At 36.4% G+C, this 22,136-nt stretch overlaps 1 protein-coding gene across 4 annotated transcripts in view; it reads right to left on the bottom strand.

Annotated features, from left to right (window-relative positions):
* LOC101351142 (DENN domain-containing protein 1B) overlaps positions 1 to 22,136 on the bottom strand; it is a 251,823-nt gene that overhangs the window by 48,632 nt on the left and 181,055 nt on the right. For all 4 annotated transcript variants that reach the window (XM_023730364.1, XM_023730365.1, XM_023730366.1 and 1 more), the window contains one exon: positions 5,564 to 5,665. In XM_023730364.1, the coding sequence (XP_023586132.1) occupies positions 5,564 to 5,665 (102 nt within the window). The remainder of the gene's footprint in view (positions 1 to 5,563; positions 5,666 to 22,136) is intronic.

Below are 22,136 nucleotides of genomic sequence, written 5' to 3'. Positions count from 1 at the left end.
TCTGTTTGCTTCTTCCAGAGACTTGGGGGAACTAACAGTTTAGAATCACTGTAAACTTGGTTTGAGTTTTGTCAGACCAAATCAGAAATTCTTAATTCAGGCTTTAAATTCCTGTGCAGGCTGGCATGTGGTTCTTTCTCAGTTGCTCTTTTTCCTCCCCTCCACTCATCACCAATACTTTGAATGTGTATGTTTCCTTACAGATTCCCAAGAAATGGGTTGAAGGAAGGAGCAGCTTTATTCCTTCTTTACTTTTACACTACGGTGCCCTAGATATATGGGAACAGAACTTCCAATTACATTTCTCATCTTGGAAAGTGAGCTCTTTGTTGATGTAGAGAAATCCAACTGATTTTTGTATGTTTACCTTGTATCCTGATACTTTGCTGAAATCTATTAGTTCCAGTAGTTTTTTTGTGGATTCTTTGAGGTTTTCTATGTATAACACCATCTCATCTGCAAATACGGATACTTATACTTCTTCCTTACCAATCTGGATGCCCCTTATTTCTTTTTCTTGCCCTACTGCTCTGGCTAGGACCTCCAGCACAATGTTGAGTAAGAGTGGTGATAAAGGGCATCCTTGTATGATTCCCGTTCTCAAGGGGAATGCTTTCAGACTCCCTCTGTTTAGGATAATGTTGGTTGTTGGCTTTGTATAAATGTACTTAATTATGTTGAGGAATTTCCCTTCTATTCCTATTTTGTTGAGAGTTTTTATCATGCATGGGTGTCGGATTTTGTCAAATGCTTTTTCTGCATCAATTGATAAGATTATGTGGTTCTTATCTTTTGTTTTATTTATGTGATGGATTACATTGATTGTTTTTCTAATGCTGAACCATCCATGCATACTTGGTAAGAATTCCACTTGGTCATGATGAATTATTTTTTTGATATATTGTTGAATTCTATTGGCTAGAATTTTGTTGAGGACTTTTACGTCAATGTTCATGAGGGATATTGGTCTGTAATTTTCTTTTTTTGTGGTATCTTCACCTGGTTTTGGTATCAGGGTTATGATGTCTTTATAGAATGAGTTTGGGAGTATTCCATCCTTTTCTGTGCTCTGAAATATCTTTAGCAGTACTGGTGGTGTTAATTCTTCTCTGAAAGTTTGGTAGAATTCTCCAGTGAAGCCATCGGGGCCAGGCCGTTTCTTTGTTGGGAGTTTTTTAGTTACCTCTTCAATCTCTTCTATTGTTACAGATTTATTCAGTTGTTCTGTCTCTGTGTTTAGGTAGGTAGTGTTTTTCTGGAAATCTGTCCATTTCCTCTAGGTTTTCAAGTTTGTTGGAGTACAATTTTTCATAGTATTCTGTTATGATTCTTTTAATTTCAATTGGGTCTGTTGTGATATCACCCATCTTATTTCTTATATGGGATATTTTCTTCCTCTCCTGTTTTTCTATTGTCAGTTTGGCCAATGGTTGATCGATTTTGTTGATCTTTTCAAAGAGCCAGCTTTTGTTCTTAACTCTTTCAATTGTATTCTCTACTTCATTTATTTCTGCTCTAATTTTTATTATTTCCTTTCTTCTAATGCCCGAGGCCTTCTTTTGCTGCTCTCTATTTGAGTTGTAGGGTTAATGTTTTGATTTTGGCCCTTTCTTCTTTTTGGATGTGTGCATTTATTGCTATAAACTGACATCTGATAACTGCTTTTACTGTGTCCCAGACATTCTGGTAGGATGTGTTTTCATTCTCTTTTGATTCTATGAATTTCTTTATTCCATCCTGGATTTCTTCTATAAATCACTAATTTTTAAGCAAGGTGTTGTTCAGTTTCCATATATTTCTTTTTTTTTTTCCCTTGCTTTTTATGTTATTGATTTCTTTTTTTATAGCTTTATGGTCAGAAAAAATGCTTTGTAATATTTCCATGTTTTGGATTCTGTTAAGGCTTGCTTTGTTGTCTAATATGTGGTCTATTCTGGAGAAAGTTCCATGTGCGCTGGAAAAGAAAGTATACTTGGCTGCTGTTGGGTGGAGTGTTATATGTCTATGAGATCAAGTTGGTTGACTGTGGCATATAGATCTTCCGTGTCTATTGAGCTTCCTTCTGGATGTTTTGTCCTTCACCGAAAGTGGTGTGTTGAAGTCTCCTATTATTTGGAGCTGTCTATTTCTCTTTACAATCTTGTTTGAGTTTATGTATTTTGGAGCCCTGTCATTGGGTGCATAAATATTTATTATGGTTATGTTCTCCTGGTATATTGACCCCTTAATCATTACATAGTGTCCTTCCCTATCCTTTATGGCAGATTTTGCTTTAAAATTTATTTTGTCAGAGAATAATATTGCCACTCCTGCTCTTTTTTGATTGTTGTTTGCTGGATATATTTTTTCAATCCTTTGAGTTTCAATCTGTGTCTTTGAGTCTAAGGTGTGTCTCTTGTAGGCAGCATATAGATAGATCATGTTTTTTTTAATCCATTCTGCCACTCTCTGTCTCTTTACTGGTGCATTTAGTCCATTTACATTCAATGTAATTATTGATAGATATGAGTTTAGTGTTGTCATTTTGATTGTTTTATGTGTTGTTGACAGTTCTTTGTTCCACTTAATTTTCTGTGCTGAGTCGTTTTTCTTTATGTATTTTCTTTTTATCTTTTTCATTGTTATTGACTTTGTATTTGCTGAGTCTTTATGTTTATCTTCTTTTTTATTTTGATGTGTAGGATTGACAGTTTCCTTTGTGGTTACCTTAATATTTACCCCTATTTTTATAAGCTTAAACCAATCTTTCATTTCTTTATATTGCCTTGAGTTCCTCTCTATATGAAAGTTCTATGACTACATCATGTAGTACCTCTTTTCTGTTCTAACATTGTCATCTTTTACATACTGACATCTCTGTTTCCCTATTTTCAGTGTTTTAGCTTTGACTTATTTTCATGACTTCCCTATCTGGATTGATATCTGGTTGCTCTGTCCTGTGTTCTAGTCTTGAGTTGTTATCTGATGTTATAGATTTTCTAACCAGAGGACTGCCTTTAGTATTTCTTGTAATTTTGGTTTGGTTTTTGCAAATTCCCTAAACTTCTATTTATCTGGAAATGCCCTAATTTCACCATCATATTTGAGAGACAGTTTTGTTGGATATATAATCCTTGGCTGGCATTTTTTTTTTCCTTCAAGGCTTTATATATGTCATCCCATTGCCTTCTTCCCTGCATGGTTTCTGCTGATTAGTCTGAGCTTATTCTTATTGACTCTCCTTTGTAGATGACTTTTCGTTTATCCCTAGCCGCTCTTACAATTCTCTCTGTCTTTGGTTTTGGCATGTTTGATTATACATCTTGGTGACTTTCTTTTGGGATCTACCCTGTGCGGGGTTTGATGAGCTTCTTGAACAGATACCTTCTCGTCTTTCATGATATCAGGTAAGTTGTCTGCCAGCAAATCTTCAACAATTCTCTCCATATTTTCTGTTCCTCCCCCCTGCTATAGGTTATTCCTCTTCATAAGAATCCCACATAATTCTTAGGATTTCTTCATTTTTTAAAATTCTTTTATCTGATTTTTCCTCAAATAAATCTGTGTCAAGTGCTTTATCTTCAATCTCACTAATTCTGACCTCCATTTCCTCAATTATGCTCCCATGACTTTCTACTGAGTTGTCTAATTCTGAAATTTTATTGTTAATCTTTTGGATTTCTGTTTGCCATTTCTCTATGAATTCTTGCAGCCTGTTAAATTTGTCATTACGCTCTTGTATAACCTTCTTAAGTTCCTCTGTTGCTCTGTGTGTGTGTTCCTTGGCTAGGTCTGCGTTTTGTCTTATCTCTTTCCTAATATCTTGAAGAGCTCTGTATATTAATCTTTTGAATTCTACCTTTGGTAACTCCAAGACCTTCTCTTCTTCCAGAGGTTTCTTGGTTCTTTGTTTTAGGAGCTTGCTGAAGCCATCATGGTCTACCTCTTTATGTGATTTGATATTGACTGTTGTCTCTGAGCCACTGATAAAATATTATATTTATTTATTTAATGTTTGCTTACTGTGTCCTAGCTTCTTGTTTTGTTTTCTTTTGATACGCCCAAATAGGCTGGTCATGGGAGCTACTCTGATTATTAATAGGCATCTATGAAGCTCTCATGTCCTATTACCAGCTAGTTAAAGCTGTTACGAGGTATGTGATCCCAGGAGTTCATTTACTTTCCTTGAGTGGTTTCAGCTCAGGTGTCCAGGTCATTGGTCACCAAGTGTGTGGTGTAGGCTCTCACCTACAGTCCTAGACAGGCGGGGCTATGTAGAGGTGACTAGAGTAGGCATAGGTATCTGGCTGCAGTAGGGGGTTATGTGCTGAGCAAGGTAAGGGGCTGACAGCTACCCCTGAGTGCCTGGGTGGAAGGCGTGCCCCTGTTCCCTAGAGCACGTAGGTGGGTGGGTTTTGCAGCCAGATTTTGGGCACCTACTGCTGTTAGCTGTAAAGACTGGGAGGCACCATGTATTCTCAGGCCCCTGTCGCGGGTGACTAGGTGGAGTGGGTAGAGCCACCAGTCTTCAGGCCCCTGATGTGGTAGGTAAGGGCCCTGATTAATGGGCAGTGCAGTGTCAAATGTTACCAATCTGCCACTGTCTGTTAGCTTCAGGTATAGACCTGTTATACCGTGCTAATGACGGCCTACGCTGTTGAAACAGGCCCACACAGGTCTAGGCAGGGGTGAAAGGCATTTGAAGTCCGTGGACCCCTTATGCCCGTACCTAGGCAAAGGGGCTGTGCCTGCCCTTAGTTCCTGGCTTAGGGGAGCTGGCAGACTATTTTTTCCTGTTTGTTAATTTGTTCCCTCTCCAAAGCCAGGAGAATGGCTCAGGGAGCACGACTGGTCCCACTTCTGGCCCACGGGGCGCAGCAATCACTGAAGCTGGACCGGGACCAGAGAAGAGAGGGGCGGGGTGGGGAAACAGGAGAGAGGTACTTCCCAGAGGGTAGAAAAGATTTTTTGATCCCGCGTGGCAGGTTAGATGCTTGCACTTAACTTTCGCAGATTCAGCACTGCTTCTCCCTAGTTCCGGAGGCTTGAGCAGACTCTCCACTGCTCAGTTTCTCCTGGTGTGGAAAAGGTGTCCCAAGCACTACTGCTTGCCTCAGCCTGTGCTTGCTGGCAGGTCCAGACTGCACGGTGCCGGCCACATCAGGTCTGGCAAATCCTCACTGCTTCTGAACCGTCTCTCCCTCTCCCTGCTGCTCAGTCCAATTCCTCAACTTTGTCTTTGATGTTCAGGGCTCCTAGACTGTCATATATAATCGGTTCACTTGCTTTTCTGGGTCTTTGTTGTAAGAGGGAGCACAGGAAGTGTGTGACTACTCTGCCATCTTGGATCTGCCTCCAGCTTAGAAACTTTTGATGAGGAATTTTTTTAATACCAAAGTTATTATGACATAATATTTCTGGAGTGCTATGCCATAGGTGGCTATAGAGTTACAAAACAAAGAAAAATCTCCTGAAATTCTAGAAAAGATATTACTTAAGGTCTGGACACAGCTTTATAGTGATAAAAATATGTAACAATGACAGTCTTTTCTTACAGAAGAAAAACGTGAAGGTCCACTCTTACCTGCTTAAAAAGCTGAAGGTTAACTGCCATTTCCAAGAACTGCTTCATCAGACTTGAGCGGTGTTTCACAAAACTCTCTTCACAGAAACTGATAGGCTCACCCTACATGGAAATAAAGATATCAACAGACAGTCAGAGAGCACTAATCATGTTAATGATATATTACTGTCTAAGGAGACACACAGAGAGAAAGCAGAAGTGGAAGCACAGGATAGACTTCAAGATGCTTACAGTCTAAAGGGAGTCAAACAGAGTCAACTATTGTTACTAGTAGAACAGAGTAGCATGTTTTTACTAGTAAAAATATTCCTCTACTGACAAGCTTTCTAATTAAAAAAAAAACAAAAACCTTGGGCTCTTACAACTGCTCAATTTCACACACTCAGAGTAAGAGTAAATCCCAAAAAAAGAATGAAGCTCAACCCTCAAATTTAAAAAAAAAAAGAAAAGAAAAAGAAAAAACCAGAAAGATTTAACATGATTAAATTTAATTGTGTTAAAAATAGTATGTATACCTAAAAAAAAGTCAAATCATTATATTTTCATCCAGTTTAATAAAACATATTTTTACTATAACAATTGCAGCATGATTCTTGTCATTTATATTAGTTTTTATGATCATCGACTTGTTCTTAAATTAATGAAAAGCTCTTACAATTACATTCTCGTCATGATTGCAAATGCAATTCGGATTGGATACTTTCTGGGATAAGTCCCACTTGGCATTCGCTTTAGTTTAGCCTGTTTGTTAAGCAATCATGTCTCTGTTAAGTGTCTTGTGGTAGTTTATCCTCCACCAAATGCTCCTCCTCCAAATCATCAAGGACTTAAATGCCAAGTACAGATTCCACCTGTTCCACTTATTTCCATGCATGACCTCAGAAAATTGTCACTCACTGGCTGATTCCTACCACCTGCTGTCCCTCTCATCAGCCTGAATGCCTGAATGGTCCCCTTTGCCCATTCAACACATATAAAGCTAAGTGACTGAACTTTATGATCAAATTGAAAGCAGAAATTAATGACAATGATTCATTTATTACCATGAACCTTGCAGCAGTCCTTACGTTGCAGTAAAAAGGAAAACATGAGTCTGCTTACCTTCTAATAGAACTTTTAAAAAAATATTAGTTGTAATTTAATTTTAAGGAAGACTCAATGCCTTGATTATAGTTATCTGTAAGTGAAATTCTGAAAATAGGTTACTGCATGAATGAAAGAGTAAGACTAACAACTTGGGCAATTCAAACACACTTGTACAAATGAGACTGTGACCACTTTCTGATGGAAATTAATGACATTATAAAACTGCACTGCCCAATTCAGTAGCCACTAGCTACATGTAGCTATTTAAATTTAAATGTATTATAATTAAACAGGAACCCTAGTGGTCCAATTGTTAAGAGCTATAGCAAGCTAAGGCTGCTAACCAAAAGGTTGGCAGTTCGAATTTCGCCAGCAGCTCCTTGGAAATCCTACGGGGCAGTTCTAGTCTGTCCTATAGGGTCACTATGAGTTGCAATCGACTTGTCAACAATGGGATTTACAATTAAACAAAAATTCAGCTCCTCAGCACACTAGTCATACGTGAATGCTCAACAGCCAGACATGGCCAGTGGGTACTGTATTGTACAGCAGAGACACAGAACATTCCCTCTGGCACAAAAAGTCTTTTTGGACAGCACTACTACAGAAAGAAGAAAATAAAATTCAAACAAATTATCAATAATCTGTTAATTGTTATCACCTACCCCCAGTCAATGATAAAAACGCATTATATACTTCAATAATGATAGTTGCCATTCTTAAGAGCTATAGAATTATCTTTAAATTACATATTTTGAAAATTGGATTAACTTATACAAATATATTTTGGATAATCATAAGTACACTGTACTTGTCACTATTATAGAATTTATAACCTAACAGAGGGAGGAAAAAATTCACGAAATCCCTTTTTTTTATATCTAGTAACAGCATCATACCTAGTTACATGGGGTATCCAATAAATGTGTTATGAAATAAATAAAATAGCATTTGCACTAAGCCTTGTTCCATATGACATATTTTCTTTTCAAAAATAAATACAAAATTTTTAATAATACAATCATTGCTTTTAACGGCAATTCCAACTATATTACTGCTATTACAAAGTGATCTGGATCGCTGATTATTTTAGTTTTTAATTTGGCAGACTTTTTTCCCCAAACATGTAAAGATGTACTATATTACTATCAATTATCCGTCTAGAAGTTGTCATTAACACTGCAAGAAAATATTCTTTAATTCAAATACAAAGCTGTATCTCTAATAGAAAAAGTTCATACTTCCTATGTCATAATTAAGCTTGTCTTTTTTTTTTTTATTTGAGGGAGTGGAGGGCAAGGGAATGGCAAATCTCAAAGGAGAAAATGGATAAAGAGTAAAGACTACCTATGCTTTCTCAAGAGTTGGCATAATTTAGTTATTACTCAATGTGAATTAAGCTGAAAGAACCCTGTCCTCATTAATCTTTTAGCAACTGCTTTCAACCTTTCAAGAGAAGGAGTAAAGAGAAAGTTCAGATTTGCTGTCCATCCATTTATGATAACACAAATCTTAGTAAAAGCTTTGAACTGAACCCTCAACTACTAACACAGTTTATTTACTAAGAATCTCAGATAATAACAAAGAAGACAGTGTCCTGACACATATTACAATTTGCTGTAGGGGAAAGAAAAAGAAGTCTTGATGAGCAATGCTCTGAAGTTTTATGCATAAATAAATAAATGAAGGGTCAGTTATTGTCATCCCTGACCCTTCGATACGGGTGCTTTCAAATACAAACTGAATTGAAGGCATGAGAAGAAGGAACTCTGCTTAGGATCTTCTGAACATTTACGATCTAAGATCAGGGTTGAGTAGTCTTTTAAAAACTTTCTTAGGTTCCAGGTAGGGTGATTATGTGTCCAAGGTTGTCCAGTAAATTCCCAATTTATGCCTGCAGTATGAAAGATTTCATTTGAAGACATAAATGGCTTCACAGAGGAAATCTGAACAAGATTTTGAAAACTAATGGAAGCTTTATAACCAAGGTGGAAAAGATAGTCTTGAGAGGGGACAACATGGACAAAAAGTGGGTGGTATGCTTGGAATGGGTATGAATTACAGAAAGCATCAAAGGAAGATAATAAAAGGTTGGTTGAGGCCTACTGGCTAGTGGATATGAATTACAGAAAGTATGAGAGAGATGAAGGAAGGTTGGACCAGATTAGAAAGGGTCCTGTGTGATATTCTAAGATGTTTGCTGTTTCTTTAAAACACTGAAAAGTTCACTCAAGTATCTACTCAATAAAGTAACAAGATTATATCTGTGTTTTAAAATAGAGAGTTGACAGGCAAGAGGAAGTAATGGAAATAGATCAATTAATAGGCAATGCAATATAAATCAGGCAGCAAACAATGAACTAGGGCAGGAGAAATGAAGAAATAGTAACGACTATCAACAACTAATTGATTATCATTATGAGAGTAACAAATGCTTACATAATACTTATTGTGTGCTAGGCACTGTTGTAACTGCTTTAAAAATATTAACTCATATAAACCTCAAGCTATTTATTGTCTTACTTTACATATGAATATACTAAAGCATGAAGAACGGTTAAGTAACTTCCTCAAGATTACACAGCGTCTAAGTGGAAGAGGCAGGATTCAGACTCAGTCAACACTCTTAACCACAGAACTATTCTGCCTCTGGGCATCCAGCATTATGTGAAATACTTTATTTCCGTATCACTTTATCTATAAAAGTACTGTACAACAGACTGTGATTATTATCCCATTTTACAGATGAGAAAGCTGTGACTAGGAGAGTTTAAGTAGCTTACCCCACGTTGTGAGAGTTTGAAGGTTCATGTGGTTAACTATTTTGATAAACACTTCATGGAAAAATCAACAGGATTTACTGATCAACTGATATACAGCAATGGTTCTCAAAGTGTGGTCCTGAGACTGAGACCTTTTCACAGGGCTTGCAGCATCAAAACCATTTTCATAAAAATGTCTTTTCACTCTCATTTTTCTCATGAGATCCAGTGAAGTTTTCCAGAGGCTACATGATTTGTGATATCACAACAGACTGAATATAAAATCAAACACAAGAATTCAGCAGACTTCTATCAAGCCAGATATTGAAGATATTTGAAAAAAATGTGAAACAATGTAATTCTTCTGACTAGATTTTTTTGTATAGGATTATAGTTATTTTTCATAAAAACGTTTTCCCTCAGGTGTTGGAAACAGTTTGTGCTTGACTACTGACCAAAAGGTTGGTGGTTTGAATCCATCCAGCAGCACCATGGAAGGACACTGAAAACCCTGTAGACCACAGTTGTACTCTGAAGCATATGGGGTCACCATGAGTTGGAATCAACTCTACAGCAGTGCGTTTGGGACTGGGTTTATGTCTTAGTTATCAAGTGCTGCTACAAGAGAAATACCACAAATGGGAGGACTAACAAACAAATTTATTTTAGTACAGTTTAGGAGGCTAGAAGTCTGAACTCAGGGTGCTAGCTCTAGGGAAAAGCTTTCTCTGTCAGTTCTAGGGGAAGGTCCTTGTCTCTTCAGCTTCTGTTTACATGGTTCCTTGGAGATCTCCATGTGGCTTGGCATCAATCTTCCCTCACCTCTGCTTTTCTCACTTGTTTAATCTCTTTTATATCTCAAAAGAGATTGACTCAAGAGATACCCTACCACATAAACCAGAGACTCTATTAGCCGGAGACCAGAAGAACTAGATGGTGTTCAGCTACCACCAATGACCGCCCTGACAGGGAACAAAACAGAGAGTCCCTGAGAGAGCAGGAGAAAAGTGGGGTTCAGAACTCAAATTCTAGTAAAAAGACCAGACTTAATGGTTTGACCAAGACTAGAGGGACCCCAGAAGACATGGCCCCTGGACTCTCTGTTAGTTCAAAACTAAAACCATTCCCAAGGTCAACTCTTCAGACAAAGATTAGAATGGACTATGGGACATAAAATGATACTCGTGAAGAGTGTGCTTCTTGGCTCAAGTAGATACATGAGACTAGATGGGCAGCTGCTGTCTGGAGGCGAGATGAGAAGGCAGAAAGGAACAGGAGCTGGCTGAACGGACACGGGAAATCCGAGGTGGAAAGAACTATGCTGTCACAGTATAGGGAGAGCATACTAACTTGAATTGTAAACTTTCACTTCAAGCACAAACAAAAAAAAAGACACCCTACACAAATCCTATCTCATTAACATAACAAAGACAACCCATTCCCAAATGGGATTACAACCACAGGCAGAGAGGATAGAATTTACAATACATATTTTTGTAAATATGGATAATTCAATCCACAAGTTTATATCATTGTTTTAAATTAAGAAATAAATATTTTTTAAATTCTGTTTTAATTTCTAATGTAGTAAATATTGATCGATATGTCCCACATAAACTAAAGTTCTTTAGGGTCCTCAGTAATTTTTAAGAGTGTAAAGGTATCCATCAACAATAGCAACCATGTAGGACAGAGTAGAACTGCCCCATAGAGTTTCCAAGGCTGTAATCTTTACAGAAGCAGATTGTCACGTCTTTCTTCTGAGGAGCGGCTGGTGGGCTCAAACTGCTGACCTTTTGGTTGGCAGCTGAGCGCTTAACCACTATGCCACCAAGACTCCAAAAAGATTCAGAACCACTGATACATACAAATAAGTAGGGGTCAAAGATGAAGTCCAGATTTCTAACTTGAGGGTCAGATGACATCGATATTAAGACCAGGAATCAGTTTTAAGAAGTTGATAAAGTTAATACAGGCATGTGTCTTGGGTCAGGTTCTAAGGCTAGCCTGAAAGGAATTCTTGTTCAAGTGATTTATTGATGGAGTAATGTCAGGAAATAGATATTAAGGTAAACACATTTGGGGGGTGGGACAAGTAAGAATGTGGTCTCAGTTGGAGGTTAGCTTCAGCTTAATCCCATGGAAAAGCACTAATTGCACCACAGAGATGATTTCAGCCTCTTATACCCCTGCATCAGTCAGTCATCGGCCACGGTCTACCCCAGTGGGTTGGAGGCTGGGGAGAGTGCACATAGTCTTCCTGGCAACGCACCTCCCATTTAGCCAACTGCCATTCTTCACTGAAGGGGACACTGTCAGTACAGGAGATCTAAGCAGGGCACAAACAGAATCCACTGCAGTATGGTAAAGACAAAGTGCTTGAGAGGCACATGGAGACATGTAGCAAATAGCCAGAAACTCAAGTTTGGAAAATTTGAGGTTTAATACATATTTAGGAATTATCTGCATGGAGTTAAATATTAAAGTTTCTCTACTTTGGGAAAAAGGTTTACGCAACTGAGAAATAGCCATTTATAACCTCATTTTAAAAAAGTACACTGTTCACGGACAGACAACGTAAATGAATAAGTATAAAATTCTGTGGAGAAACAGGGTAATCAAACGGAAACGTAAAACCAGAAACCAAACCTATGACCATTAAGTCAATTCCGACTTATGGCAACCTCATGTGTTACAGAGTAGAACTGCCCCGTAGGGTTTTCTTGGCTGTACTCTTTACGGAAGCAGTTTGCCAGGTCTTTCTTTCACAGAGCTGTTACGTGGGTTCAAACCGCCAACCTTTAGGCTAGCAGCCAATTACATACTGCTTGTTCCACCCAGGCTCCTTAAGTAGAAACATAGAACATAGAAAAGAAAAATTATTCATGAGAAATTCTGAAGTGATGGAAAAGCAACTGGGTCTTTCGCTCCATGGAACAGAGACAAGGCAACAAATAGTAAGAAATCAAAACCAGAATCATTCAGATAGGAAGTCAAACAAAGGATCATAGAAATTGTCAGGAAAATGTAATCTGTACTGGAATAGAAATGAACTTCATGTTACAGAGAAGAGAACCAGACTTTCCAGAAAGGAAGCACTAACATTACTTTCCATTACATTTAAGCGTCATATCAGTCAACAAATAATGCTAAGCATCAACAACATATCAGACATTGCACTAAAAAGCATGTTAGGTAGTTTGTTATTAATAACATTAAAAATACCAAAGTTTATACTTTATTTACTTTTTAAAACACAAATCAGAGCAGATTATCTGTAGAGTAATGTCATTCAGTCACTTACACAGTGACTAATATGTAGGAAAGAAAAAGGTAGCAGTAGAGGCAGTGTGCTAGGAACTGCACGTCGTCACTCTTACCCTATAGTATCTTAACATGACCCATCAAGTGGTTGTGGCAGAAAAATGATTTGAACTGTCCTCCAGTGTCATAAATCTGGTCCATGATGGAACACATGATCTACCTTACAAAGTCTTGGATTATCTCCAATAGAAAGAAGTACTTCCCCCTCCTCTGAATACCCAGAGCTTTTTATATCATTCTTTTGGTACGTGTTTTTCCTTGTACTAAAGTTAGTTTTATATATCTTCTCTGTGAACTCTTTAAATCTGAGACTAAATTCGTATTCATCTTTGTATTCCCTACAGCACCCAACACAGTACCTTACATTTTGAGTGTTCAATAAATATTCACTGGGTTACTATTTGAATTGTTTATATGGTATAATTAAGGCACAGGTAAGATATGGATGAGATAGGGTTATTTTTCTGCCCAAATATTATATTCACCTATAGAGCTATGATCACTATTATTATTTTTGTTTGTTTGCTTGTTTGTTTGGAAATGGACATCTTTTTCCAATAGGGAAAGAACAATCTCTTCAACAAATGGTACTGGAACAACTGGATCTCCATAGCAAAAGAATGAAGACGAACCCATATACCTCATGCCATATTCCAAAATTAACTCAAAATAGATAAATACCCTAAAGATAAGAACTAAAACCAAAAAACTCTTAGAAGAAACCATAGGGTAAAGCATCAAGACTGTTTTTGACAACTGATTCTTAGATACGGCACTAACAGCATGACCAACAAAAGACAAACAGATAAACTGGACTTCATCCAAAAAAAAAAAATCTGTACATCAAAAGACTTTATTAAGAAAGTAAAGAGACAACCAACAGACTAAGAGAAAATATGTGGTAACCATATCTCTTATAAGAAGTTTAATATTCAGACTATATAAGAAACTCTTACAACTCAACAACAGAAAGACGAACAACCCAATTAAAAAATAGGCAAAGGCAGCATTACTGACACGAATCAAAAAAACTGGAAACAGCAAATATTGGAGAGGCTACAAGGAGACTGGGACTCTTATGCACTGCTGGTGGCAATGCAAAATGATACCATTTTGGAAAACGATATGGCGCTTCCTTAGAAAGCTAGAAATAGACATATCATATGATTCAGCAACCCCACTCCTAGGAATACATCCCAGAGAAATAAGAGCCATCGCACAAATAGACACATGCACACCCATGTTCACTGCAGCGTTGTTCACAATAGCAAAAAGATGGAAACAACCTAGATGCCCATCAACAGATGAATGGATAAACAAACTGTGGTACATACACACAATGAAGTATCATGCAATGATAAAGAACAATGATGAATTTGCGAAGCATCTCATAACATGGATGAATCTGGAGGGCATTATGCTGAGTGAAATAAGTCAATCACAAAAGGACAAATATTGTATGAGACCACTACTGTAAAAACTCATGAAAAGGTTTATACACAAAAAGAAACAATCTTTGATGATTAAGAGGGAGGGAAGGTGTGGGGGCGAGGGAACTACTAACTAGACAATAGATAAGTGGTAACTTTGGTGAAGGGTAAGATAGTACACAATACTGGGGAAGCCAGCACAACTTGTACAAGGGAAGGTCATGGACGCTCCACAGACACATCCAAACTCCCTGAGGGACCAAATTACTGGGCTGAGGGCTGTGGGAAACATGGTCTTGGGGAACATCTAGCTCAACTGGCATAACACAGTTTATAAAGAAAATGTTCTACATTGTACCTTGGTGAGTAGCATCTGAGGTCTTAAAAGCCTGTGAGCATCCATCTAAGATACTCCAGGGGTCTTGCCCCTTCGGGAGCAAGGGAGAATGAAGAAAACAAGATACAAGGGAAACATTAGTCCAAAGGACTAATGGACCACAACTACCACAGCCTCCACCAGACTGAGTCCAGTACAACTACATGGTGCTTGGCTACCACCACTGATTGCTCTGACAGGGATCACAACAGAGGGTCCCAGACAGAGCTGGAGAAAGATGTAGAACAAAATTCTAATACACAAAAAAAGATTCGACTTACTGGCCTGACAGAGACTAGAGAAACCCCGAGAGTATGGCCCCTGGACACTCTTTTAGCTCAGTAACGAAGTCACTCCCGAGGTTCACCGTTCAGCCAAAGATTAGACAGCCCCGTAAAACAAAACACAATAGCCCAGGAACAAGGACTAGAAGGCAGGAGGGGACAGGAAAGCTGGTAATAGGGAACCCAAGGTCGAGAAGGGAGAGTGTTCACATGCTATGGGGTTGTTAACCATTGTCATAAAACAATATGTGTACTAACTGTTTAATGAGAAACTATTTGTTCTGTAAACTTTCATCTAAAGTACAATAAAAAATTAAACAAAAAAAATGGGCAAAGGACTGGAATAGACATTTCTCTAAAAAAGATATACAAATGGCCAATAAACACATGAAAAGATGCTCAACATTATTAGTCACTGGGAAAATGTAAATCAGTACCATAAAAGATACCACTTCACACCCACTAGAATGGCTATTATCAGAAAAACAGAAAATAGCAAGTGCTGACAAAGATGCAAAGAAATTGGAAACCTCATGCACTACCAGTGGGAATGTAAAATGTTATAGGTGCAGCCGCTATGGAAAATAGTTTGATGTTTCCTCAAAAGGTTAAAAACAGAATTACCATATGACTCAGTAATTCCACACCTTGGTTTATATACAAAAGACTTAAAAGTAAGGACTCAAACAGATACCTATACACCAATGTTCACTGAACATTATACACAATAGGCCAAAGGAGAAAACAACCCAAGTGTGCATCAACAGATGAATGGATAAACAAAATATGGTACATACATACAATGGAATATTATTCGGCCAAGAGAGAAATGATGTTCTGATACATGCAATGACATGGGTAAATCTTGAAAACATTATGCTGCGTGAAATGAGTCAGACACAAAAGGACAAATATTGTATGATACCACTTAAATGAAATATCTAGAACAGTCAAATGCATAGAAAAAAGTTTACTGGTGGTTACCAGGGACTCAGTGGTAAACACCAATAAATGTTTTGGTTTACTGGAAGGGTGGGGACAATGGGGTGTTATTACTTAAGGGGTACTGAGTTTCTGTTTGGGGTGATGAAAAACTTTGGGAAATAGATAACGGTGATGGTTACACAATATAGTAGATGCAAATGTCACTGAATTGTACACTTAAAATGGCTAATTTTTTTGTTATATATATTGACCACAATAAAAAAAATGGATATCTTTCAAGTTCTGTATTATCTTCTGCAGTAGGAAAATACTTAAAACATAGACTGGATCTTATGCTACAATGATGTACGTGACTTAGCAAGAGTTCATACTGGAAGAAAATTAAGGGATGAGGAAGAAGGATACTGTACAAAAAATATGAAATATAATTCAAAACATCAATATTATACTTATTAAGTTCTTTCATACACTGGACTTAATATGTAATGCCACTATTACATAAGGAGTATAAACAAACGAAGCAAAACTATCTGCATACTGACGGCTTATTTAAATTTTAAAATCTCTGAAAGACTGCTGTCATTTCTCTCATGGGAATATTCAAATATGTACAGGTTCTCAAAGGAAGTAATAAAAGACTGTTCAGATTAGATAACACCTTTCTTCCAAGTGTCCCAATGCTATTATCATGTAAGGTACAACAAGTCTACTTTTAGAGTTTATTAACTATGAAAACAATAACATTCTTCTATTGCTGACACTTCAGTATGAAATTGATAAAAGAGCCTCACAGTCATTAGTCAAAGCAAAGTATTTTCTTTGTGCATGTGATTATACTAATTTATCCCAAAGTTACTGGATGCGTCTTGAAAAAATACAGCTATTCACCAATGTGCCACACGTATATGACTCGACAACTTAAAATGAAACAAGAAATGGATTTTTTCTAAATTAGACATAGCTGTTTCTAAGATTTTGATTAAATTTGAACACTTAAAAAAGATTATAGATTTATGTATTAATTTTATACACACTATGAAAAAAGTTTTTTTCTTCCCACAATTTAATGAGAAATACTCTTCATTCTCACGAAACATAATACGAGTGATACAAAAATGGAACCATGACTATCAAAGTCTCTAGTTCTACCTATGCTATAGTAGGTGTGCAAAATCTTTACATTATTGCCAACACAATAAGCAAAAATCCCTCCCTGTTAATGAAAAAATGAGCAGAAAGATAGTACCATAAAAGCAGCCATATTCCACCAGAAAACCAAATACATACCAACTATTTCTTTGGTAGTAACCATATCTAAAGTGAAAAGGTTCATATTTAAGTATGATGAACAGATGTCTAAAGTGTCTTAATAACTGTAAAACTGTGAAGGGTGAGTAAAAAGGTACTTTCAACTTGGATTTTTAACTCTCTATCAAGTTGACACAAATTTCTTAAATGAAATAGTGAAGGTAGAGCTTTAGTGAATGGTCACTAAAATTATAGATGCCAATCCTGTGCTTGAAGTGCTTCAGCCGAATAACTAAATATTACATTATTTACTGATAATGTTTTAAAGGAATATAATCCAAAAAATGTCTGAAGAACAACTCTTCCAACTTGACAAACTGAGGCCCAGATTACTAACCAATCTTTATTTTGAAAGGAATTTACTTTTTATCCATTAGCAAGACTCAAGGCAGCAGAGACAAGCTTGAGTGATTGAAACAAATGATGGCACCCGAAGTATTCAAAGGAATAGACTTGAGTGTTACTTCTATGCGCTTAGACAGAATAATCAATTACATGCCTTTGAATATACAAAGCAATATTTTAGATGAGGCAAACATTTCTTTAGCATTAGCTGTTAGTCAGAACTATGACTTTTATTTTTAACAGCCTGTGACATGAAAGATACACAGAAGTACAACTGAAGTCCTTTTATTAGTTATTCAATGCAATCATTTAAAAGCATTTTCATGTTTATGACACTTTGTTTGTGATCAGAGGAGGGTGCTTTTTCTTGGTTATGCTAAAGGGATTTTCCTTACTAAATTTACCACTTCTAAAATTTCATTTTAAACAATAATAGCTAACATATAGAACATTTACTATATGCCAGGCACTGTTCTAAGTACCTTACATGTATTAACTCATTTTATTCTCTAAAGAACCCAAGAGGTATGTAATATTATTTTTACAAATAAGGATAACAAGGTATTAAGAGGTTAAGTTGATCAAATTCATACAGCTAGTTAGTTACAGAGCGAGGATTTGAATCCAGGACGTCTGGTTCCAGAGTCTGTGCTCCTCTTATCACTCTTCTTAAATTTAGTTTGATCTCATATTTTTGAATTCTTAAAAAGCAGCTAGCTTGCTGCTAGGGGTAATTTGGATTAAAAAAAAAAAAAAAAGTACAAAATACCCGTTACTTTATTTAGTAAATTACTTTCCAACAATTGTAAGGAGTTTCATATTTTTCTCTGTAATTTAGAGCAGCTACAATTTGTCAATCACGCCAGTGTGTCATTTAGAGTGTGCAAATTAGGCAATGTAAGAAAAGTAACAACATATCTAGAATTGCCACTCCATTCTAAGTACTTCATTTATAAAATAAGTTACTCTTTGCCAGTATTTAGTTGTATACGAATACACAAAGCATCCAGGGGGGCTTTCCCTTACAATCCCCATCCAGATGTTTCCCTACTACTACTGTCTTCCTCCCTAATATCTTTCAGATATGGGCCTCCTGGCCAATGAGGCTACAAGACGAGGCCCTTCCTTCCTCTCTCTTCAATAAGACTCTAATAGCCACACCTGCCACCCTGCCCCTGGCTTGCCCTCCTCTGACCTAACACGAACGCTGCCATCAAAGCAGTCTTTCTAATACATAATTCTGAGCATTTCATTTCCAGGATAAATACTTTTAAACATCGTGCATTAACTATAGGTTAAAGTCAGAACTCTCCAGGTTGATACAGAAAGGCCCTTTATGATCTGGTTCTGCATATCTCTAGAGGAACAAATCTTAACTTGTGTCTGAGTCCTTTTCTTCTTTGAAAACTATGGATACTCTCCTCAGAAAAATGCACATATTCAAGGGTATCTTCCAGGTTTCTTCTTTGCTTCTCATAGATAATAAACATAACTCTCTTTTCTCATTTTCTAACATCATTTTCTTTATTATTACTATGCAAGAAATGACCACATCGGTCCCTACCACTATAAGCTCCCAGAGAACACGAGCTTAATACTATTTATTTTTCTGTCCATAAGCCTTAGAGAAAGTCTGGTATAGTGGTGCTCAATAATAATTTGTTAAATGAATAAATTATATCCATAAATATATATTAATCAACTGTACATTAAAGTGTTTTACCACTGACTTCGACTTTAGATGATTTGCTATAGAGAAGAAAACGTATATACTTAGACAAACCAAGGCTTCCTTTCAGTGCAATATATTCACTCCTGCTGCTTGAGGCATTGAGACAAAAAAGGAAAGAGAAGAATTAGAAGGTTGGAGGAAAGAGAATGAAATCAGTTTGAGCAGTGGTAGTTATCCCAAGTAAACAAAAACATAACTGGAAATTATAGCATAAATATCAAATTATGCTCTCAATTTGTATTACACACTATGAGGTGTCTATGCGATCTGTTCCCTTTGAGAAAATTCCTAAGACATTGTATTATTCATTCAGTCTTTCCATAAGAGTATACTGAGTGACTACTATGTATCTCCATTTAGAGGAAATGTAAGTTTAGGAAATTAATCTTAAGGATGGTATGATGTAATAATGAAGGAAAGATAGCATAGAAATATGCCATACTGGAGCAAGAGTGGGAGTATGGAAAGACAAGATTCAAATCCAGGCCCCTCACCCCCATTCACTACCTGGGGAACCTTAGTGAGGTGATTTAAACTCTATGAATATCATTTTCCTCAACTTTAAAATAAAAAGTATAATTTTTGAAGGCTTGCAAAGATTAGAGAGTTTATCTAAAAAGCCTATCAATGCCTGACACCCAGTGTCAATGATTAGTTATTGTCTTAATAGTGATTTGCAATTATGAGTATCAGTAAGAATAACAACATAAGAAATAAGATAAACAGAATGCAAACTGGGAAGAAAACGTGTTTAAAAAATAAGTATAACTCATTTATACAAAGAAAGGGTCAGTACAAACTACAGCATTCAAGAAAGGCTTCAGGGATCAGGAAGGAACTAAGGAAGGCCATCAAATTCGAGAAAAACAAAGGGACTTCCAAGAAGAAAGAACATTATCAGTAAAGGTTTGAAATCTTAAGAAGCCTGGGACATTTGGAGCCTCAGGCAGAATTCTCTAAACTCAGACCAAAGTTTAGGAAAGAAGCTAAAGAAAACAGACTGACCGACCACTGTGAAGAGCCCTGAATGCCTGGTGAAAGGGCTGACCCCTAAGACTGTGGTCTACAGGCTTGATTTTGTCAAACATAAGAAGAAATAATGGTTCTTTTTCATGTGTATAAACAATCATAAAATTTTAAAAAGTAATATCTACCCTTTCCATTTATGCTATAATAACTAGAGGGTACTAATGAAATGTATTTATGAAAAGAGAAAAAATTAGGAAATAATTGTAACTATTACACTCAATCAGAAAATATTGCAAAAATATATGTCTATTATATAAATTACCAAAATGTTTTCTTAAATACAATTTTGATGAATTATGATACAGGGTAATTTGTAAAGATAATGGCTAAAGCAAACAAATAAAAAAACTATTTTACACACATGATGGAAATATCACTTTTCTTAAAACTATTGTTTTGAAAATAAGGAAATAGAAAAAAAAGTCTAAATACATTCAGTATACTTTAAAAATTAAGTTTTCATTAAAAAATAAAGCCAAAAGAAATATAAAGGCATTCCAAAAGAAAAAACTCCCCAATCTCTCAAGAAGAACCAGCAGCAGAAAAAGGAATGTGAAAGCATCATACATAAAAAGGGAAGATGCAGACAGCTTAACAAATTTATAATAAGATGTGATCTAACAAAAGGAAAGATATTCTATGATGAAATCATATATTTTTCCACAGACAGTAGGAATCTGGCTTTCAAGATGCAATAAATAAAAGTTATCAAAATCTTATACCTCTATCTACTTAAATAAGCTCCAAGAGGAAGAATATTAAACTATAAAAGCCATAGTAACTGATGTAAAAATAGAATATTTTCTACTTTCAACCTATACATAACACATTGATAATTTAAATAACTTAAGAAAATTTTCATTTCAATTATCTCATTTATCTCATTTGCCCAAACCTAAAGTCCTTCACAAATTTCGAAAGGAAAAATGAGAAGAAAAATTAGTTTATGAAGATGAGTATTCAATATTTAAATGTGGCAAAATTCAAGCAAAGTGATATTTTTAACTTTTGTTACTGTATTGTAAACTTGAAATCAAACTCCATTTTTAAAAAAACCTGAGCTAGAATCAACCACTTATTTTCTTTCAAATTCATTTTTATTACATTTTAATTGATGTTGAATAATTTGAATATGAATATGCTCTACTGTAGTGCGGATGACTGGTTTCCAGTCTTTTAAAGATGAGACTCTTATAAATGTCAACAATTTTTGAAGACTCTCCCATGTGAAATACATACATTATGTATAGCACTATGTGCTCTATAACGTCTTTAAAAATATACATATATTTCAAAAAGATTAGCATATACACTAGACATAGAGACTGAAGTTGATCTGCCCAATGGATTTAAGGACTCCTTGCAATAGCTTAGGAGCCCTGGTTGTGCAGTGGTTAAGCACTTGGCTACTAACCAAAAAGTCAGAGGTTGGAACCTACCAGCTCTCTACCCAGAGATGGACGTGGCAGTCTGCTTCCGTACAGATCACAGCCTTGGAAACCCTATGGGGCAGTTCTGCTCTATCCTATTGGGTCGCTATGGGTCAGAATTAACTGGATGGCAAGGGGTCTGGTTTTGGTTTGGTGCAATAGCTCCAAAGACCCTCAGAGCCACTGGATGGAAACCACTAATTCAGAAGTCAATTTTGAAAGGATATACTCCATTTGCATTTGCTTAGTGCTTCATAGTTAACTATATGGTTTACACACCAACCCTGAAAGGTAGACAAGGAAGGTATAAGAATTCTCATTCTACAGATAAGAAGATCAAAGGGTAGAGAAACTAAGAAAATGAGCCATAGTTACACAGCTTAATAATGGTGGAATTCCTATTAGATAGCAGATCTCCTTATTACTTACTTATTACTAATGTTTTTATTGATTATAACTTATTCACCTGGTCATGGAAGAGTCGTACGAAACATGGCTATGATTCTACATAATAATCGTTTT

This window comes from Trichechus manatus, unplaced genomic scaffold, assembly GCF_000243295.1.
Source record: "Trichechus manatus latirostris isolate Lorelei unplaced genomic scaffold, TriManLat1.0 scaffold00035, whole genome shotgun sequence".
Taxonomy (NCBI): Eukaryota; Metazoa; Chordata; class Mammalia; order Sirenia; family Trichechidae; genus Trichechus; species Trichechus manatus.
Note: the sequence above shows the minus strand (reverse complement) of the source record. Positions and strands in the feature narration are given on the sequence as shown.